Below are 20,813 nucleotides of genomic sequence, written 5' to 3' on the forward strand. Positions count from 1 at the left end.
GCAGGAGGAGGAAGGCTCTGGGAGGAGGAGGAGGGCTCCTGGAGGAGGAGGAAGGCTCTGGGAGGAGGAGGAGGGCTCCTGCAGGACCAGGAAGGCTCTGGGAGGAGGAGGAGGGCTCCTGCAGGACCAGGAAGGCTCTGGGAGGAGGAGGAGGGCTCCTGGAGGAGGAGGAAGGCTCTGGGAGGAGGAGGAGGGCTCCTGGAGGAGGAGGAAGGCTCTGGGAGGAGGAGGAGGGCTCCTGGAGGAGGAGGAAGGCTCTGGGAGGAGGGCTCCTGAAGGACGAGGAAGGCTCTGGGAGGAGGAGGAGGGCTCCTGGAGGAGGAGGAAGGCTCTGGGAGGAGGAGGAGGGCTCCTGAAGGACAAGGAAGGCTCTGGGAGGAGGAGGAGGGCTCCTGCAGGACCAGGAAGGTTCTCGGAGGAGGAGGAAGGCTCTGGGAGGAGGAGGAGGGCTCCTGGAGGAGGAGGAAGGTTCTGGGAGGAGGAGGAAGGCTCTTGGAGGAGGAGGAGGGCTCCTGGAGGAGGAGGAAGGTTCTGGGAAGAGGATTGGTGGCTCCTGGAGGAGGACGATGCTGGTTTCCTGGAGGAGGAGGAGGAAGGTTCTTGGAGGAGGAGGAAGGCTCTGGGAGGAGGAAGAGAAACAAGGATGGTGGCTCCTGGAGGAGGACGATGGTGGTTTCCTGGAAGAGGAGGAGGAGGAGGAAGGTTCTTGGAGGAGGATGGTGGCTCCTGGAGGAGGAGGAGGATGGCGGCTTCTAGAAGAGGAGGAGGATGGTGGTTCCTGGAGGAGGAGGAAGAGCAAGAAGGATGGTGGCTCCTGGAGGAGGAGGAGGAGGATGGTGGTTCCTGGATGAAGACAAAGGTTCTTGGAGGAGGAGGATGGTGGCTCCTGGAGAAGGAGGAGGAGGAAGATGGTGGCTTCTGGAAGAGGAGGAGGATAGCTGGTGGTTCCTGGAGAAGGAGGGCTCCCGGAGGAGGAGGAGGAGGATGATGGTGGTTCCTGGAAGAGGAGGAGGATGGTGGTTCTTTGAGGAGCATGGTGGTTCCTGGAGGAAGACAAATGGTCTTGGAGAAGGATGGTGGCTGCTGGAGGATGGTGGTTTCTGGGAAGGAGGATGATGGTTCCTGGAGGAGGAAGACGGCTCCTGGAGAAAGAAGATGATTCCTGGAGGAAGAGGATGGAAGCTGGAGCTTCCTCAGGCTCCAAAGGCCCTGGGCTCAGCTGGAGCTTCCCGATGGATTTGGGCACGGGGAAGGAGCTGTGAGAGCACAGGAGCAGAGAGAGATCCCGGGAGGAGCAGTGGATCCCTCCCCTGAGCAGAGATCCTGGGAGAAGCTGTGGATCCCTTCGGTGGATCCCTCCCCTGAGCAGAGATCCCGGGAGGAGCAGTGGATCCCTTCGGTGGATCCCTTCCCCATGAGCTCCCTGCAGGGAATCCCTGTGGGATTTTCTGCCAGCTGGGACCCAGCCCCTGAGGAGTATCTGGAATCATCAGCCAGGAGGAGAGCGGGGAGATCCTTGGATCCAGTGTGGATTTATTGGGAATCTGATGTGGATCTGGAGTGGATCCAGCATGGATTTCATGTGGATCTAAAGTGGATCCGGTGTGGGTTTACCGCCCCACCTCCCCTCGGCAGAGCTCAGATCCGGCTCCGACTCCGGGAGCGGGACCCGGCCCCTTCCCACCCCGAGCAGAAGGGATTTGGGACCCTTTGGGATTTTGGGAAGCCGGGCTGGGGCTGGAGGGGGATTGGGGTTGGATTTTCCGCTTGGGCTGGGCCGAGGGGCTGGGGAAGGACCAAACCTTGGGAAGAGCAGGGATTGCACCACAGAATTCCATCCTGCAATTCCGGCAGTTCCGCATTCATCCAGGGACCCCCAAAGAGGGCCTTGGCGCCGCTTTTCCGGGGAAATCCACGGGAAACGCTCCCAGTGAAGGATCCGGGGCAGGATTTGGGGCAGGATTTGGGCTGTTCCACCCTCGGGACAGAAGCAGCTCCGGCAGGAGGCTCCCAGGCCATTCCCAGCAGCAAAGCCAGGCCTGGGGAGTCAGAATTCCAAGGAGAGGGATCAGGGCCTGCAGCGCCTCGCGGAGCCGGGAATGCACCCGGGAGAAAAGGGCCAGAGCTGCTTGGACCCTCAGAGGAGTTTCTGCTTCTCCTTTTCCTCTTTCTCCTTTTCCCTTCTTTCTTCTCCTTTTTATTCCAGTTTTTCTTCCTTCTCCTTCCTTTTCCTTCTTTCTGTTCTCCTCCTTCTTCTCCTTTTTCCTTCTCCTTTCCATTCCAGTTTTTCTTCTTTCCTTTTCCTTATTTTCCTTCTCCTTCTCTTTCCTTTTCCTTCTCTTTACCTTTTTCTTCTCCTTTTTCCTTCTCTTTTTCATTCCAGTTTTTCTTTTCCTTTATTTTCTTTCTTTTTTCTTCTTCTTTTTCCTTTTCCTTCTCTTCACCTTTTTCTTCTTTTTCCTTCTCCTTTTCCTTCTAGATTTTCTCCCTTGTCCTTTCCCCTTCTCCTTCTTTTTCCTTCTCCTTTTTCTTCTTTCTTTCCTTCTTTTTCCTTCTCCTTTTTCTTTTTTTTCTTCTTTTCCTTCTCCTTTTCATTCGTTTTTCTTCCTTGTCCTTTCTCCTTCTCCTTTTTCTTCTCTTTCCTTCTTCTTTTCCTTTTCCTTCTCCTTTTCCTTCTCCATCCCCCACAGGGTTGGAACAACTCCTTCCCATCCAAGCTGGATCTGGAGCAGCTGTGATGGGAGAAAATCCATGAATTCCCAAAATTCCATCCTCAAATCCCAAATAAAACCCCTCGGAGCCGAGGCTGGTACAGTGAATAAGCCGTTTTTATTTTTTTTTTTTTTTGTCCTGTGCTCACAACAATCTCTCTTCTCTCCCTGACAGGTCACAGATCATTCAAATCAAAAAAAGTTTCTAAGAGGAAACAAAAAAGAAATAATTTAAACCACACGCACAGGGCTCTCTCTCCCTTCCAACCTCCCCACATCCCAACTTGTGCTTCATTCCCGGGGAGCCGGAGGGGGCTCGAGGCTCCCACCCGGCCAATCCCAGCTCCAAGCATTCCCCAAAAAACCTGGAAAACATTCCCACAAACCCACACGCATCGTGCCAGCGGGCCTTCCCTGCTGCTTCTCCAGGTGGAAGGACCACCCTGGAATCCTGCTCGGATCCCGTGCACAGGACTGGCTCGGAAAAGCCGTTATTTCATTTTATTCATTTTTTTAAGCTTTTTCTTTTTTTTAATTTATTATTTCTATTTTTTTTTTCATTTCTATTTTGGTTTTTATTGGTTTTTTTTGTGTTTTGTTTTATTTTTTTTTTCTGGTTGCTGGTAAAGTCAGAACACTCCCAGCTGTGCTATATGGAAATACAGCTCTAGGACGGTCTCCGAGGTGTGGAGACCTGACAGTGATCAAGGCACTACCCCCACCCCCCTCCTGAAAAACAAAGGAAGTCAGACCAACACCTCTAGGGACAGAAGAGAATCCTATAATGTGATCACACGGTTACACGGAATCTTTATGGCAAAGAGAACATTGAGCAGCTTTCAATGTTTGGGCTTCTCCCTTTTTTTAAATTTTTTTTTGGCTTTTTTTCTTTTTTTTTTTTTTTGTGTTTTTTTTTAGGTTTTTTGTTTGTTTCTTTGTTTTTTACTCAACACAAGCACTTCTAGACCCTAAAAGGGGGAGGGAAAAATAAACAAATCAAGGCTGGAACCCCCGAAAAACCCAAAACAAGCGTGGTTAAGGGACCTGCAGCTGTTGAACGCTCGCGGTGACAGCCCAAGGCCGGGGCTGAGGTTGGCATCGGGGTCCCAGCGCTCCCCTTGTGCTGTTCCTGACCCCAAATCCCTTCCCAGGAGAGGCAGGCGGGGGCCGAGTGCTCGGGAAGGATCCTGCTGCTCCCTCCCTTCCCCATCCCAAAGCTCTGCGCGGATCCCCCCTCCTTGGGGACGGGTTTTGGCCTTTCCTCGGGCTGGAAAGGGTTAATGGGAGTCACCCCTGGCTCTGCTCTCCTCGGGCTGGAAAGGGTTAATGGAAGTCACGCCACTTTTGTGTCTCTCCACGTGTGCCCTGGTCTGATCTCCATCGAGGAAGGAGAAATCTGGAATATCTCACACACACCGATGGCAAAAAAAACGGGGTCGGGATAAAAGGAAAAATGGGGGAAAAAACCCAAAAAGAAAAAAAAAAAAAAAAAAGGAAAAAACAAATTAGAAACAACCAACTACCTGAAATCACAGAACTTTGGAAGTTCAGAAAAACGTCTCTCCTATAGCTTGGTTTGAAGTCCATTCGCTTAAATCTCGTTTTTTCTTATTTTTTGTTTTTTTTTCTCTTACTTAAAGCCAGTTTCTAACAGTAGTTTGTTTTTTTTTTTTGTGGGGAATTTTTTTTTTGTCGGGTTGGTTTTTTTTTGTTTTGTTTTTTTTTTTTTGTTTGGTTTTTTTTTTTTGTTTTTTTTTGTTTTTTAAACGTTTTATCCACCTCGTGCCAACCTCCCCAGCAGCGATGCCAGCTCGTCCCTGCTCTCCCAGCACCCCGGGGTGGCCGGTGGCAGCTGGGCTTGGGGTGGGCTCCGTCCCCGTCCCCTTGGTGCCGGGACGGCCGCTCCCGCAGAGTCCCCGGCGCGCGCCGCCGGCGCCGCGTGCGCTTGGAGAAGACAGAATCGGATAAGAAGGCATCAAAGTTCCCTCCGCAAGCACTTCCAGGCTCGGCCCTCGTCCCAGCTCTCCCTTCCGCCGCCGCCCTCACTTCCTCCTGTCCTTCTGCTTGCGCTCCTGGCGCCGCGGCTGCGGCTCGGCGGGCGCGGGCGCGCGCGGGATCAGCAGCACGCTGCCGTCGCTGCCGTACTGCAGCGCGTAGCGGCTGGGCGAGTAGGGCCGGCCCTGCTCGTCCCGCAGCCGCCCGAACACCTCCTGGTACAGGCTCTGCACCTTCTGCTTCATCTGCCGGATGGACTTGAGGAACTCCACCTTCTCCCTGAGCAGTTTGGACTTGTCGCGCTGCAGCTCCTCCACGTCGCGCTCCAGGTTGAGGATGGTGTCCAGCTTCCTCTTGCGGCAGTTCTGCGCCGCCATCTTGTTCTTGCCGCGCCGGCGGATGTCGCGGATGAGGCTGAGCTGCGCCTCGCTCAGCTGGTACTTGGACAGGAGCTCGTTGAACTCCTCCACGGGCAGGTTGATGATCTTGTCGTTGGTGAAGGGGATCTTCATGGCCCTGGCGCGGTGCTCGTCGCGGCTCAGCTGCTTGTCCAGCAGCTCCGACGGTTTCTCCTTGCCGCTCTTCTTGCCGGCGCCGGGCGCTTTGGGCTCCTCGGGGTCCAGCGCGCCCGGGGCCATGTTGTAGGTGTGGTTGTGGCCGACGTGCTCCAGGTAAGGCAGGTAGTGCAGCTGCGCCGGGTCCTGGTAGCTCATGCGGCAGAACTTGCTGTACTCTGGCTGGTAGCCAACCGCCCCTTCCGCCTCCTCGAAGTCCACGTTCTCCGAGTCCGAGCTGTAGCCCACGGCGCCTTCCTCGGAAAACGAGGAGGAGGACGAGGATGAAGAGGAAGAGGACGACGAGGACGAAGCTTCGGAGCTGCTGAGGGACGCGGGGCTGTGGCCGGAATCCAGGGAAAGACCTGAGTCGGAATCGAACTCCTCTTCCAGCTGCGAGGCCTGCACGGGGTTGAAGCCCTCCTCGATGGCCAGGTCCATCAGGCTGATCTCATCCAGCATGGCCTCGTCCAGCAGCCCCCCCAGGGGGTCGGGCAGCTCGGGCCCGGCCGTCTCGTTGGCCGTGCCGTTCATCTGCGGCGGGAAGAAGATCCCGCTCAGGTTGGTGGAGCCGAAGGTGCCGTTGAGGCCGGTGGAGTTGTCGGGCGCCAGCTGCAGCAGGGCCGAGCCGCCCGCCATGGAGGGGCTCTCCATGTCCGAGCTGAAGAGGGAGAAGTCCTGGGAGCAGCTGCCCAGCGAGGCCTGATGCAGGCTGACGTTCTGGTTGATGGGCGTGCCGGGGGCCAGGCTGTAGTTGGACGCCAGCAGGTCCCCGCCGCTGCCGCCGTAGAGGCTCTCGGCGCTCGTGCTGTTCACCTCCATGGCCTGCAAGAGACGGGCACGGCGCGCTGGGGGAGCTCCGGCACCGGGGACGGCCTCACCGCGGCCTCACCGCGCCGGCCAGGAGCCGAGCTCCCGCGGCCGCACCTGGAGGGACGAGGCCCTTCCCGCCCCTCCCGGAGCTCACCTGCATCTCCATGATGGACATCAGGTCCTGCCACTGCTGCTCCAGGTCGAAGGGCGACTCGGTCTCGGCCAGCAGAGGGGACAGCAGGCTCGGGGGGCCGCCCGGGGCCCGGCTCTGCCCGGGCACGGCTTCGCTCAGGGCCGAGACATCCGCAGCTGGGAACTGAGCACGGCAGGGAGTCAGGGCTGGCACCTCGGGGACGCTCAGGGATCCACGGGAACATTCGGGGATTCACGGGAAAATTCAGGGATCCTCAGGGAAGGATTTTCAGGGATGGACACTCAGGGATGCTCAGGAACATTCAGGGATTCTCAAGGATGCTCAGGGATGGACGCTCAGGGATGGATTCTCAGGGATTCATGGGAACATTCAGGGATTCTCAGGGATGGACACTCAGGGATTCTCAGGAACATTCAGGGATTCTCAGGGATGGATGCTCAGGAATGTTCAGAGATACTCGGGGATGAGCAGGGATGGATGCCTAGGGATGCATATGGATTTTCAGGAATTCTCAGGGATGGATTCTCAGGGAGGCACAGGGATTCTCAGGGCTGGGGGCTCAGGAATGCACAGGGATGTTCAGGGATTCTCAGGGATGGATTCTCAGCCATGGGGGCTCGGGGATGCACATGGATGTTCAGGGATTCAGCCACCCGCAGCCCAGCGCCCTTCCCGCCCGCTTTCCTGTGAACTAACGAGGAGCAAAGCCAGGAGGTTTTAATTAGCCGCGGCCCCCCCTCCCCGCGTGGTTTCACAGGGGGCCTGGAGCCTCCTGGAGCAGCCAAACCCAATTTGCTGCTGCGGGAGAAGCACGGGAGGCACCGAAAGCGCAGCGAGAGCCTGGGGATCCACCCCGGGGGCTCACCTCGGAGTTGTCCCCAAAGGGGAAGGTGGCCTCCAGCAGCCTAAGGCACTCCTCCAGGGACAGGGCGGTCTGGTCCTCCGCTCCGGGCACCTGGGGGGACAGCAGAGACACGGGCTGGGAGCCGCGGCCTTGGCTGGAATCAGCTCCCTTCCAGCAGGGCTGGATCGCAGCGCATCCAAAAAAGAGCCAGAGCCCCACCCAGTGCTCCTGTGCTGGCTCCATCCTCCCGCTGCTCGGGGCTACGGGAAAGCGCCAGCGCCGCCGCCGCTGCCGGCCAGCCTGCTGTGCCTGCTGTCCCTGCTGTCCCCTCTGGCCGCACAGGCCAGGGCCACTCTGCGGCTGCCCGAGGGGACACGGCCAGCCCTGCCCAAAAGCCGCTGCCCACCTGGACAGACCCTGCTGCTGCTGCGGGAGCGGCCCCGTGCAGGCACCGGCAGCACCGAGAGCCCCGGGAGGGCAAACCCTGCTGCTGCTGCTGCGGGAGCGGCCCCGTGCAGGCACCGGCAGCACCGAGAGCCCCGGGAGGGCAAACCCTGCTGCTGTGGGAGCGGCCCCGTGCAGGCACCGGCAGCACCGAGAGCCCCGGGAGGGCAAACCCTGCTGCTGTGGGAGCGGCCCCGTGCCGGCACCGGCAGCACCGAGAGCCCCGGGAGGGCAAACCCTGCTGCTGTGGGAGCGGCCCCGTGCCGGCACCGGCAGCACCGAGAGCCCCGGGAGGGCAAACCCTGCTGCTGTGGGAGCGGCCCCGTGCAGGCACCGGCAGTGCCGGAGGGCCCCGGGAGCGCAGTCCCAGCGCGGCCGGCCCGGGGCGTTACCTGCGCAGGGAAACTCTCCCCGGTCTCTCCATCAACTAGCGGGATTCTATCCAAGACCTCATTCCCTGCACTCCTCCAGCTGTCCCCGCGCTCCCTCCCATCGCTCAGCTCTTTGTCCACTTCGCTCTCTTTCTGTCGGTGGCTGTAGTCAAAAATCTCTCGCCCAGCGCCGAGATCGATATCCTGTCTCCACAGGATGTCAATCAAATCGATGTCCTGCAAGACAGACCACATTGCCTTCAGCGCCCCTGGCCCGGGGAGGGGTCCCCACCCTGCGGCCCCTCCCCGGGGACCCCCCAGCCCGGCCCGCCGCCCACCCGGGGCCGGGCCGCGCGCGGCCGCCGCCGCCACCGGGCGGGCCGGGAGCGGCTCCGCGGGCTCGGCATGGCCGGCGCTGCCCTGCCCGCCGCCCATGGCCGCCCGCCCGCCGCCGGGGGCCGCCCGGGCCCGCGTCGCGGCGCTGGCTGCGCCGTGCCCGCCTTGCATCAGCCCGTGGTGCCATCCCGGCCATTTGCATAAGGGGTGGGGTGGCAGGAAAATCCCCGCATTCCCACCCACCTGATGCAACTTCAGCCGCTCCGACGGGCCCCTGCCCGCCGCCCGCCGCCACCGGGCTGCCCGCAGCCCCCCCGCCCGCGCATCCCCCCGCTCCTCGGGGCGGCCCCGGTACCTTTCTCATGTCCCCAGCTGCCGCCCGGGCCGCGGCGCACGCCGATCATGGTCCCCGGGGGAGGAAGAGGAGGAGGAGGAGGAGGCGGCGGCGGCGGGGCGGGCTGGCCGGGGCGCGGCGCCGCGCACGCATCGCCGGCCGGGGCGGCGGCGGCGGCGGCGGCGGCGGCGGCAGCGGCGGGGGGAGCCGCGCTCCGCTCCGCCCCACCGGCCACAGGTGCCCGCGCGGCCCCGCTGCGGCGGCAGCAGCCGCCCCCGCCCCCGGTGCGGAGGATGCTGCTGTGGCTGCGGCGGCGGCCCCCGGGGCCGGGAGGGGCTCGGCGGGGCCGGGAGGGGCTCGGGAGGGACCGGGAGGGGCTCGGCGGGCCGCCCCCCCCCAACCCTCCCCCCCCGCCGTTCCCGGCTGCGGCGGCCGCCAAGCCCCGCCCCCTCCGCCGGGCCCCGCCCCCTCCCCGCCGGGATGCGGCGCTCCCGGGCCACGCCCCCTCCGCCGACGGCCCCGCCCCGCCCCGGGCGGTGGCCGCGACCAATCAGCGCCCACGGGGGCCGCCGCCCTGACCAATCAGCGCCGGCGGGGGCCGCCGGCTCAGCCAATCAGCGCCTCGCGCGGCGCCCACCGGGCCGCGCCCCCGCCCTGGCGCAGCGGGGCCGCCCCGCCCCCCCCGGCCCCGCCCGCGCCGCACCGGGAGCGGAGGGGGGGGGGGAGCACCGGGACCCCGGCCCGGGACCCCGCACAGCCCGCGGCCACCTCCGCCCCGTCCCCCGGCACAGCCCGGCCCGCGACCCCCGGTGAGCCCCTGCTGCCCCCGGTGCTCCTGGGCGCGGGCACGCCCCGGTAACGGCGGCCAAGTGTAAGGAGATCCCCCGGGCGGGGGGGGGTTGGGACGGCGCTGAGCCCCCGCAGCTCATCACATGCCCCACGTATTTTTATCCTCGTGTTGTGGAAACGGCCCCGGGCACGGAGCCTCGGCCGCCCTCCCCACCCCCAATGCTGCAGAGAAGCGCTGGGATTTAATCCCAGCTTTGTCTTTAGGCCCGGCTCAAAACCGGCATTTTTTTATCCGTGGGATAAAAATCAAGTGGGTTTCATAATTCCCTTGAACCTCCCCCCACACCCCACTCCAGCCCCGCCCGCTCTCCGGGTGCTGCAACGCCCAAAAAAGAAAAAAAAAAAATTATATATATATATATTAAAAAAAAAATCCCGCACAGCATTCCCGGAGCGAGTTCCAGCTTCCCAGAATTATTTATATCGCCCGTATTCCCCCGGCAAGGTCGCGCCTGGACCGCGCACAACCCACCGGGAGTCGCAATGTGCCAGGAAAAAGTCATGGAAAAATTTCCAGCCCGGCCCCGGAGCCATCTGCAGCTCCATCCCCGCCCGGGCCGGCCCCGCCGCTCCCGGGGCATTCCCGGCGGGAATATTCCCGGCTCCCCGCGCTTTCCGGGGAGTCGGGGTGGAAAATCGCAGCCTTAAAAAAAAATAACCCCAAAAGGAAAATGCGGGAGGGGAGGAGAGCGGCGGGATGGGGTGAGGGAGTGACGTGGGAGCCGCGCTCGGGATTTCCTGGAGCCGCGGCGGCCTCGGGAATCGGGAAAACGGAGCCGGGAGAGCAGGGAAAGCCGGGATTGCGGGGAAATAATGGAAAAATTGAGCTGGGAGAGAGCAGGGAAAGCCGGCATTTGGGGGAAATAATGGAAAATTGAGCTGGGAGTGAGCAGGAAAATCCGGGATTTGGGGGAAATAATGGAAAATTGAGCTGGGGGAGAACAGGAAAATCCGGGACTTGGGGGGAAATCATGGAAAACAGAGCCCTGAGAACAAGCAGGGATGCAGGAAAAGCCGGGATCAGGGAGGAAAGGAAGGAAAACAGAGCCCCGAGGACGAGGAGGATGCGGGAAGGGCCGGGATCGGGGAAGGTGCGGCCGCAGATCTCCCCCACCCCACCCCTCTGCTCCCAAATCCCCTAAAAATCCTGGAAAACGGCAGCTCCCGGCTTCTCTGCCCCCAAATCCCCTAAAAATCCTGGAAAACGGCAGCTCCTCTGCCCCCAAAATCCTGGAAAACGGCAGCTCCCCCAGATCCCCCCAGAATGTGATCCCGGTTTTCCTGCCTGAAGCTCCTCAGAGCCCGGAATCCCAAATTCGGGAAGGGCGGCAGAGCCTTCCCCAGTGACCTTGCACAAGGCCAGGATCCGGCAGAACCCGAGGCCGGGAATCCCTCCCGGGGAATCCCCAGGGATGGCACAAGGTGGGGACCTTCAGCCTCGTGTCCCCCTGGCACCGCTGGGATTTTCCCCTGGGAATGGGCTGGGAATGGGGGTGACATTCCCAGGGAATGGGCAGGGAACGGGGGTGACATTCCCAGGGCCGGCTCCATCCCCTCCAGTCTGTCCCTGCAGTGCTCCCAGCGTTCGCTACAGCCCAAACCTGATCCCGACCCCGATCCCAATCCTGACCCTGACCCTGATCCCAATCCTGATCCCAATCCCTATCCTGATCCCAATCCTGACCCTGACCCCGATCCCAATCCTGACCCCGATCCCAATCCTGACCCTGACCCTGATCCCAGTCCTGACCCTGACCCCGATCCCAATCCTGACCCTGATCCCAATCCCAATCCTGACCCTGATCCCAATCCTGACCCTGATCCCGATCCTGACCCTGATCCCGATCCTGACCCTGATCCCGATCCTGACCCTGATCCCAGTCCTGACCCTGATCCTGATCCCAATCCTGACCCTGATCCCAGTCCTGACCCTGATCCCAATCCCAATCCTGACCCTGATCCCAATCCCAGTCCTGACCCTGATCCCGATCCCAGTCCTGACCCTGACCCCGATCCCAGTCCTGACCCTGATCCCAATCCCAGTCCTGACCCTGATCCCAATCCCAATCCCTGCTGCAGCCTAAACCAGCGGCTCCCCCTGTCCCGCTGGGAGGGCAGAGCCACCCTGGAAGGACCTGGGGCCTTGGATCAGCACTGACACCACATTCCACACACCTGAAAGGACCTGGGGCCTTGGATCAGCACTGACACCACGTTCCACACACCTGATAGGACCTGGGGTCATGGATCAGCACTGACACCCCCATTCCATAACCCTGGAAGGACCCAAGGCCCTGGATCAGCACTGACACCCCCATTCCATGACCCTGGAAGGACCCAAGGCCCTGGATCAGCACTGACACCCCCATTCCACACACCTGGAAGGACCTGGGGCCTGGGATCAGCACTGACACCCCCATTCCATGACCCTGGAAGGACCCAAGGCCTTGGATCAGCACTGACACCCCTATTCCACACACCTGGAAGGACCTGGATCAGCACTGACACCCCCATTCCACACACCTGGAAGGACCTGGGGCCTGGGATCAGCATTGACACCCCCATTCCATACACCTGGAAGGACCTGGCGCCTTGGATCAGCACTGACACCACATTCCACACACCTGAAAGGACCTGGGGCCTGGGATCAGCACTGACACCCTCATTCCACACACCTGGAAGGACCCAAGGCCTTGGATCAGCACTGACACCCCTATTCCACACACCTGGAAGGACCTGGATCAGCACTGACACCCCCATTCCACACACCTGGAAGGACCTGGGGCCTGGGATCAGCACTGACACCCCCATTCCATACACCTGGAAGGACCTGGATCAGCACTGACACCCTCATTCCACACACCTGGAAGGACCCAAGGATCCCGGGCTGGAATCCATGCCGGCCTTCCCAAAGCTTCTGGCTCAGGCAGGAAAACCAAACCCCCCCTGCCCAGCCCGCTGGGGAGGGAAACTGAGGCAGGAGCTGAATTCTGGGGAGGGAAACTGAGGCAGGAGCTGAATTTTGGGGAGGAAAAGTGAGCCAGGAACTGAATTTTGGGAGGAAAACAGAGTGAAGAACGGAATTCTGGGGAGGAAAACAGGAACTGAATTCCGGGGATGAAAACTGAGTGAGGAACTGAATTCTGGGGTGGAAAAGTGAGGAGCTGAATTCTGGGGAGGAAAATTGATGGAGGAACTGAACTTTGGGAGGAAATGAATTCTGGGGAGGAAAATTGAGGACCTGAACTTTGGGAGGAAAACTGGGGGAGGAACTGAACTTTGGGAGGAGAACTGGGGGAGGAACTGAACTTTGGGAGGAGAACTGGGGGAGGAACTGAACTTTGGGAGGAGAACTGGGGGAGGAACTGAACTTTGGGAGGAGAACTGAGGGAGGCACAGCTCCTGGCCAGGCTCCAGCCCAACCACCTGCTCCACACCTGGGCCAGGGCTGTTTCCCAACGCTGCTGTTGATTTCCCAGCTGGATTGCTCTTTCCCAATCCCCAGAGTCACGAGGGGCCCCCAGCTCCTTCCCCCTCCTTCCACTGCTCCCCTGGAGCCAGAACAGGGCAGAGAAAATGGGAAAAGTGCCCCGGAATTACCCCAGAATTACTGACACCTGCCCCGATCCAGCACTGGAGCCAGAACAGGGCAGAGAAAAAGGGAAAAGCACCCCAGAATTCCTGATACCAGCCCCGATCCAGCACTGACACCCCCGTTCTGTACACCTGGAAGGACCCAAGGCCCTGGATCAGCACCGACAACGTTTCTCTATGTCCCTGAAAGGACCCAAATACATGTATCAGCACTGACACCCTCTCTCCATACCCCTGGAAGGACCTGGGGCCATGGATCAGCACTGACACCCCCATTCCATACACCTGGAAGGACCCAAGGCCCTGGATCAGCACCAACACCCCCATTCCATACACCTGGAAGGACCTGGGGCCATGGATCAGCACCGACACCCCCATTCTGTACACCTGGAAGGACCCAAGGCCCTGGATCAGCACTGACACCCCCATTCCATACACCTGGAAGGACCTGGGGCCCTGGATCAGCACCGACACCCCCATTCCATACACCTGGAAGGACCCAAGGCCCTGGATCAGCACCGACACCCCCATTCTGTACACCTGGAAGGACCCAAGGCCCTGGATCAGCACCGACACCCCCATTCCATACACCTGGAAGGACCTGGGGCCATGGATCAGCACCGACACCCCCATTCTGTACACCTGGAAGGACCTGGGGCTCTGGATCAGCACCGACACCCCCATTCCATACACCTGGAAGGACCTGGGGCCATGGATCAGCACTGACACCCCCATTCTGTACACCTGGAAGGACCTGGGGCTCTGGATCAGCACTGACACCCCCATTCCACACACCTGGAAGGACCCAAGGCCCTGGATCAGCACCGACACCCCCATTCTGTACACCTGGAAGGACCCAAGGCCCTGGATCAGCACCGACACCCCCATTCCATACACCTGGAAGGACCCAAGGCCATGGATCAGCACCGACACCCTTTCTCCATGACCCTGGAAGGACCTGGGGCCATAGATCAGCACCAACACCCCCATTCCACACACCTGGAAGGACCCAAGGCCATGGATGAGCACCGACACCTCTCTCCACGACCACAATCCAGCATTGCACCATCAAACACATCAACCCCCAAACCCACCCCATGACCTCCCCGCAAACCCCCCAAACCCCCGTTCCCCACCACCCTCCCCCCAAACCCCCAGACCCCGTGCTCCCTACCTCCTTGGTGAGATCCCCGTTGCCGGGCGCCGCCACGGCTCCCAGATCCTCCATCTCCTCCCCGAAGCCCTGCTCGGGCGCGCCGTCGCGGGCGCCGCCGTCGCCGCCGGAGCCGTCCGGCAGCGGGCCGGCCGCGCCGGGCTGCCCGGCGGGCACGGCGGCCTCGGCGTCGCGGTGCACCAGCCAGGCGCTGACGCGGGCGCGGGGCACGCGCAGCCGGTCCAGGCTGAGCAGGCGGCGGGCGCCCGGCAGCCCCTCCAGCCCCGCGCTCTTGGGGGGCAGCCCATGGCCGGCCCAGGGCCCGCGCAGGCGGTGGAACTGCGTCTGCGTGTAGGCCGAGCTCTGGCCCAGGATGATCTCCCGCAGCGGCGGCAGCTGCGAGCCCAGGTACGTGTCCACGTCCACGCGCACGCCCACCAGGCTCAGCAGGATGGTGAACTGGATCAGGCCCTCCGTGAAGTACTTCTTCAGGGACAGCATCTCTGGGGAGGAAACAAAATACAGTGAATAAAAAAACCCACAAATATTGAGAATGGATAGTGAGACTGAGCAGGATGGTGAACTGGATCAGGCCCTCCGTGAAGTACTTCTTCAGGGACAGCATCTCTGGGCAGGGAAACAAAATACAGTGAATAAAAACCAAAGTCTGGGGATGGACAGTGAGATTGAGCAGGATGGTGAACTGGATCAGGCCCTCTGTGAAGTACTTCTTCAAAGACAGCATCTCTGGGGAGGAAACAAAATACAGTGAATAAAAAACAAAGTGTGGGGATGGACAGTGAGATTGAGCAGGATGGTGAACTGGATCAGGCCCTCTGTGAAGTACTTCTTCAGGGACAGCATCTCTGGGGAGGGAAAACAAAATAAAATTCATTAAAAGCACAAGGATTGAGAATGGACAAGGCTGAGCAGGATGGAGAGCTGGATCAGGCCCTCCGTGAAGTACTTCTTCAGGGACAGCATCTCTGGGGAGGAAACAAAATACAGTGAATAAAAAAACCCACAAATATTGAGAATGGATAGTGAGACTGAGCAGGATGGTGAACTGGATCAGGCCCTCCGTGAAGTACTTCTTCAGGGACAGCATCTCTGGGGAGGAAACAAAATACAGTGAATAAAAAAACCCACAAATATTGAGAATGGATAGTGAGACTGAGCAGGATGGTGAACTGGATCAGGCCCTCCGTGAAGTACTTCTTCAGGGACAGCATCTCTGGGGAGGAAACAAAATACAGTGAATAAAAAAACCCACAAATATTGAGAATGGATAGTGAGACTGAGCAGGATGGTGAACTGGAAGTACTTCTTCAGGGACAGCATCTCTGGGGAGGAAACAAAATACAGTGAATAAAAACCAAAGTCTGGGGATGGACAGTGAGATTGAGCAGGATGGTGAACTGGATCAGGCCCTCCGTGAAGTACTTCTTCAAAGACAGCATCTCTGGGGAGGAAACAAAATACAGTGAATAAAAAACAAAGGTTGGGGATGGGAAACAAGACTGAGCAGGATGGTGAACTGGAAGTACTTCTTCAGGGACAGCATCTCTGGGGAGGGAAACAAAATACAGTGAATAAAAAAACCCACAAATATTGAGAATGGTAGTGAGACTGAACAGGATGGTGAACTGGAAGTACTTCTTCAGGGACAGCATCTCTGGGGGAGGGAAAACAAAATAAAATTCATTAAAAGCACAAGGATTGAGAATGGACAAGGCTGAGCAGGATGGAGAGCTGGATCAGGTCTTCTGTGAAGTGTTTCTTCAGGGACAGCATCTCTGGAGAAGGAAAAACAAAATAAAGGGAATAAAAAACACAACAGAGGTTGGGGTTGGGGATGGAGAGTGAGGGAGGCAGGACGGAGAGCTGGATCAGCCTTTCCATTAAGTGTTTCTTCAGAGAAAGTGCCCTGGTGGAGGGGAAAACAAAATTTAATGAAAAGCACAACAAAGGTTGGGGTTGGGGATGGAGAGTGAGGGAGACAGGATGGCGAACTGGATCAGGCCTTCCCTGAAGTTTCTTCAGAGACAGAAAAACAAAATAAAATTAATAACAAAAAATCACAAAGGTTGGGGATGGACAAAGAGGCTGAGCAACATGGTGAGCTGGATCAGGAGAGCATCTCTGGGGGAGAGGAAACAAAATAAAAGTGAATAAAAACCGAAGTCTGGGGATGGCGAGTGAGGCTGAGCAGGATGGTGAGCTGGAAGTATTTCTTCAGGGAGAGCAACTCTGGGGCAGAGGAAACAAAATAAAATTAATTAAAAACACAACAAAGGCTGAGGTTGGGGATGGAGAGTGAGGGAAACAGGATGGTGAGCTGGATCAGGCCTTCTGTAAAGTGTTTCTTCGGAAAGAGAATCTCTGGTGGAGGGGAAAACAAAATAAAATGAATAAAAAATAAAGAGCGAGGTTGGGGATGGAGAACGAGGGAAGGCGCAGCCTCCACAACAGGTTGGGTGGGTTTGGCTTTGCTCTGCCCCACTTTCAAACAGTTTCTGCCCTTCAGGGCACAGCTAAAAACCGGGAGAAAAGTTTAAAGAACGCTCAAAAGGTTTTTCGTTCAACGAGGCTCGGTTTTCCTGTGCGAAAATCAGGAAATTGGAGCGCGGAGAAGCGGAGAAAATCAGAGTTTAAAGGAGGGAGCTGCCCCGGCAGCTCCACCCTCGCCTTGACTTTTGTTTTTATGCCGGGCGGAGAGGCGGAATCCCCGATTCCCTGTTGACTTACTGTCCCAAAGCTCCTCATGCAGCGACTTTCGGTGTCCCCCGCAGCTCCGGGCTCTGCTCTTCCTCCTCAGCTCCCGCTCCTCCTCCTCCTCCTCCGCTCTCCCGGCGCTTTCCGCCTTTTTCTGCTCCTTTTATGAGTCAAAGGTCCCGAGCCTGGGAAGGTCCAAAGCCTGCGGCGCTCCCGGCTGCGATTTCATCAGCAGCTGCAACGCAACCACAGAGCAAGCTCGGTACCACCGGGGCGCCACCCCGCCGGCCTTCCCCCGCCGAATCCCGGGAATCGCGCCGCAATTCCCGGTGTCCCTGCCCGCCCCGGGCTCCCTCCGCTGCCGTCCGCGCTCCCCCTGCCCGAGCTATTCTTAGGCAGCTGCGTCAACTTCCCGCCGGCCGAAGGAATCCGCCCGCCTTTCCGCCTTGCCGTGCTTCCAGCCGCGCCGGGGCTTTTCCACGGAAAACCGGGAACGCTCCCGGTCCCACCGGGGCGGCTCCCGCCGTGCGCGCCCGCAGCCGGGGGATGCCGAGCTGGCGGCTCCCGGATTTTTGGGGGGGGTGTGTGTATAGGGGTGTGTCCCCGGTTTTTTTTGGGGGTCCCCAGTGGGGGGGAGCCACGTGCGCGCCCCGTTCCCGGTACCGGTACCGGGGCCCTTTAAGGCCCCACGTGACCTCGCACCCCCCCCCCTTTTCCAGGTGCGGCCACGTGACCCCGCCCCACCCGCGCGCGCGCTCCCGCGGCCTCGCCGTCCCCCCTCAGAGCGCGGCCGGCCCCGCCCCAAGCGCGCCGCTGCCGCCGCCGCCGCCGCCGCCACCTCCGCACGCCGCCTCCCCGCACCCTCCGCCACAGATTCCGGTACCCGCCGGGCTCCGCCGCCGCCGCTCCGGCCCCGCCGCCGCCGCCGCTCCCGCTCCCCGCCCCGGCCCAACCGCCCCCCCCGCCCCGCCGCCAATCACCGCCCGCCGAGGGGAGGCGAGAGCGCGGCGCGGACCAATGGGAAGCGAGCGGCTGGGAGTGCCTCCCGCCTCCCCGGCGGCGCTTTGATTGGCAGGCGAACCGACCAATAGGCGAGCGAGAAGGCGCGGGCGGCCGTCGCGCTCGGCGCGGCCGAGCCAATGGAGAATCAGAAGCGGGGAAGCGCGGCTCGCCCCGCTGCGTGCTTGATTGACAGCGCGCCCACCCAATGGCGCGTATAACCCCTACTGAGTGACAGCGGTGCCAACCAATGAGACGACGCAGAGGATTTGAATGGCAGCGGCGCGCACCAATCGCTTTGCCCCCGCAGCGGTTGCCGTGGCAACGGGCGGGGTGAGGCCGCCATGGCGGCCCCGGCGCTCTGAGGGCCGCAGCCGCTGCTCGGCCGCCCCCTTAGCCGGGCTGCCCGCGGGAGCTCCCGGCGCCCTCACAGCCCTGGGTGGTGCTGCCGGGAGCCTCCCCCGTCCCCGCGGGGAGATTCGGGGCTGATCCCCCGGGGCACACAGGGAGCGGTGTTTTGTTCTTTATGGCGCGGGCATTCTCGCATGGATCCACACAGAATTACTGCCACTTCTTCCCTTCCCACATGGATCCACATGGGATTCCTGCCCTCCCCTTCTCCATGCAGGATTTCTGCCCCTTCCCTCACGGATCCCTGTGGTATTCCTGCCCCGTCTCCCATTCCCACACAGATTCCTGTGGGATTCTTTCCCTTCCCTTCTCCATGGGGGATTCCTCCCCTTCCCAGATGGATCTGGGTGAGATTCCTGCCCCTTCCCACACCAACCCCTGTGGGATTCCTGCCCACATGGATCCACATGGGATTCCTGCCCTTCCCACATGGATCTGACTGAGATTCCTGCCCCTTTTCCCATTCCCACACAGATTCCTGTGGGATTCTTGCCCTTCCCACAAAGATCCACGTGGAATTCCTGCCCCTTCACTCATTCCCACATGGGATCCCTGTGGGATTCCTGCCCCTTCTCCCCACACAGATCCCTGTGGGATTCTTGCCCTTCCCACAAAGATCCACGTGGAATTCCTGCCCCTTTTCCCCTTCCCACATGGATCCACACAGGATTCCTGCCCATCCCTGCTCCGTGTGGGATTCCTGCCCCTTTTCCCATTCCCACGCAGATCCCTGTGGGATTCCTGCCCATCCCTGCTCCCTGTGCAATCCCTGCCCACACCGTGCCAGCAGCTGGCAGGCCCTGGCAGCACCGCCCCGATCCTGCCATTCCTTCCCTGCCCCACAAACCTGCCAGGACACACGGGATGCCACAGGCGCTGCTTCATCCCGGGGAAACAAAACAAACACGGAGAAAGCGGCGTGGGATCCGCACCTCGCGGCAGGGCAAGCCTGGCCAGCTTCTCCCAGGCGTTTCCCAGGATTTTCCAGGCTCTTTGTACCCCCCAAAAACCTGCAGAGATCCAGGGAGACAAGGGAAGGTGCTGGAGAGGTTGGAAGTGCCCAGACCCCGGAGATTCTCTGGATGGATTTTGGGGCTATTTTCCACCCTGAACCCCCCCAGGGTTGGATTTTGGGGCTGTTTTCTACCCTAAACCCCCCCAGGGTTGGATTTTGAGGGTGTTTTCCACCCTAAACCCACCCTGGGGTGGATTTCGGAGGTGTTACCCACCCTAAACCCATCCTGGGTTGGATTTTGGGGCTCTTGCCCCAGCAGGTTGAAGATTTGGGGGTGTTTTCCACCCTGAACCCACCCAAGGTTGGATTTTTGGGGTATTTTCCATCCTAAACCTCCTTGGGATGGAGATTTGGGGGTATTTTCCACCCTAAACCCACCCAAGGTTGGATTTCAGAGATGTTGCCCACCCTAAACCCATCCTGGGTTGGATTTTGGGGCTGTTTTCCACCCCAAATTCCCCCCAGGGTTGGAACAGGGGGTGTCTGGGAGCCCCCCCAAACCCTCCCGTGCCTGCCCGGGGCAGTTTCCAGCCGGGAACCCGAGCCGGGCTGTCCCTCCCGGGTTATTTTTAGTGTCCCCAGCGCTGTTTGGGGACAGCTGGCCCTGTCCCCGTGCCCACCTCGTGCCACTGAGGCGGGCACCGAGCCCCTTCTCCGCTTTTTCCTCCCAGGAAAACGCTCCAGCCCCAAAATTAAAGCAAAAATTTTCCCAAACAAGGCAAAATTTGGGTGAGCCACCAGAAAATTCCAGGCTGGGAGGGCTCAGGGAATGGGAGCAGGCACTGGGATTGTTTGGGATGGATCCAGGAGCTCCTTCCCAGGTCTGGGATCCTCCCCCAGCGCTGATGATATCCAGGGATTAATTAGGCACTAATGAAGTTTGTCCTTCCCAGCTGGATCCAGCCACAATTAAAGATTTTCCTGCCCAATCCGGTGTCGGGGCGGACCCGGCTCTTTCCCTCCTTGCCGGGGCGGTTTTTTGGGATATTTATGGGGTTTTGTTGTTAAATCCCCATCCTTAGGGAGTGATCACTTCCATGGGGCCAGCACAGGGGTCCCGTGGGGCTGGGACCCCCCACTCCCCATGGATGTTCCCTACAGCCCCCCCCAAACCTTAGGACAATCATCCTGAGGACACCCCAACGTTGGGATCACCCCTTTTTGGGACCCCCAACCCCACAGACCCCTCCCCACATTGGGATCACCCCTTTTTGGGACACCCCAACCCCACAGACCCCTCCCCACATTGGGATCACCCCTTTTTGGGACACCCCAACCCCACAGACCCCTCCCCACATTGGGATCACCCCTTTTTGGGACACCCCAACCCCACAGACCCCTCCCCACATTGGGATCACCCCTTTTTGGGACCCCCCCCACCCACCCGGGTTTTGCCCCATTCTCGGGGGGTAACCCCAACCCTACAGAGCCGCCCGGGCTGGCACGGCCTGTCCAGGGCCCCCCACGCTCCCATGGCACCCCAAAATGCGCTCTTGGCACCCCAAAATCCCCCCCGGGACC

At 60.0% G+C, this 20,813-nt stretch overlaps 1 protein-coding gene and 1 long non-coding RNA gene across 7 annotated transcripts; both read right to left on the bottom strand.

Annotated features, from left to right (window-relative positions):
• Positions 1-2,627: 2,627 nt before the first annotated feature.
• On the bottom strand, positions 2,628-17,880 carry NFE2L1 (NFE2 like bZIP transcription factor 1). Of its 6 annotated transcripts, XR_014950202.1 has the most exons (8): positions 17,751-17,880; positions 16,901-17,102; positions 14,174-14,655; positions 7,908-8,123; positions 7,093-7,182; positions 6,228-6,389; positions 4,235-6,085; positions 2,628-2,732 (listed from the first exon to the last, which is right to left on the bottom strand). XR_014950202.1 is itself a non-coding variant. In XM_077788336.2 (7 exons), exons 3-7 carry the CDS (start codon positions 14,651-14,653, stop codon positions 4,754-4,756), a joined length of 2,280 nt encoding a protein of 759 aa, XP_077644462.2. In that variant the 5' UTR covers positions 14,654-14,655; positions 16,901-17,102; positions 17,751-17,880; the 3' UTR covers positions 2,811-4,753. The 6 variants fall into 6 exon arrangements, 5 of the variants coding, with proteins under 5 accessions (XP_077644462.2, XP_077644464.2, XP_077644463.2 ...); XM_077788336.2 differs by lacking the exon at positions 2,628-2,732 and having other exon boundaries at positions 2,811-6,085; XM_077788338.2 differs by lacking the exon at positions 2,628-2,732 and having other exon boundaries at positions 2,811-6,085; positions 17,729-17,870.
• LOC146765138 (uncharacterized) lies at positions 11,855-12,547 on the bottom strand. The gene is made up of 3 exons (XR_014950243.1): positions 12,269-12,547; positions 12,132-12,225; positions 11,855-12,029 (listed from the first exon to the last, which is right to left on the bottom strand). It is a non-coding gene; the product is annotated as an uncharacterized LOC146765138 (long non-coding RNA).
• Positions 17,881-20,813: the final 2,933 nt, after the last annotated feature.

Source organism: Lonchura striata, chromosome 27, assembly GCF_050655825.1.
Source record: "Lonchura striata isolate lonStrDom1 chromosome 27, ASM5065582v1, whole genome shotgun sequence".
NCBI lineage: Eukaryota > Metazoa > Chordata > Aves > Passeriformes > Estrildidae > Lonchura > Lonchura striata.

Excerpts from the sequence above, each read along its gene's own strand:
- NFE2L1 (XM_077788336.2), bottom strand. The coding sequence starts at position 14,653 with ATGCTGTCCCTGAAGAAGTACTTCACGGAGGGCCTGATCCAGTTCACC. Across the intron at positions 6,390-7,092 it reads CCTTTGGGGACAACTCCGAG|TTCCCAGCTGCGGATGTCTC; the intron begins GTGAGCCCCCGG and ends TGCCGTGCTCAG. Across the intron at positions 6,086-6,227 it reads TGTCCATCATGGAGATGCAG|GCCATGGAGGTGAACAGCAC; the intron begins GTGAGCTCCGGG and ends CGTCTCTTGCAG.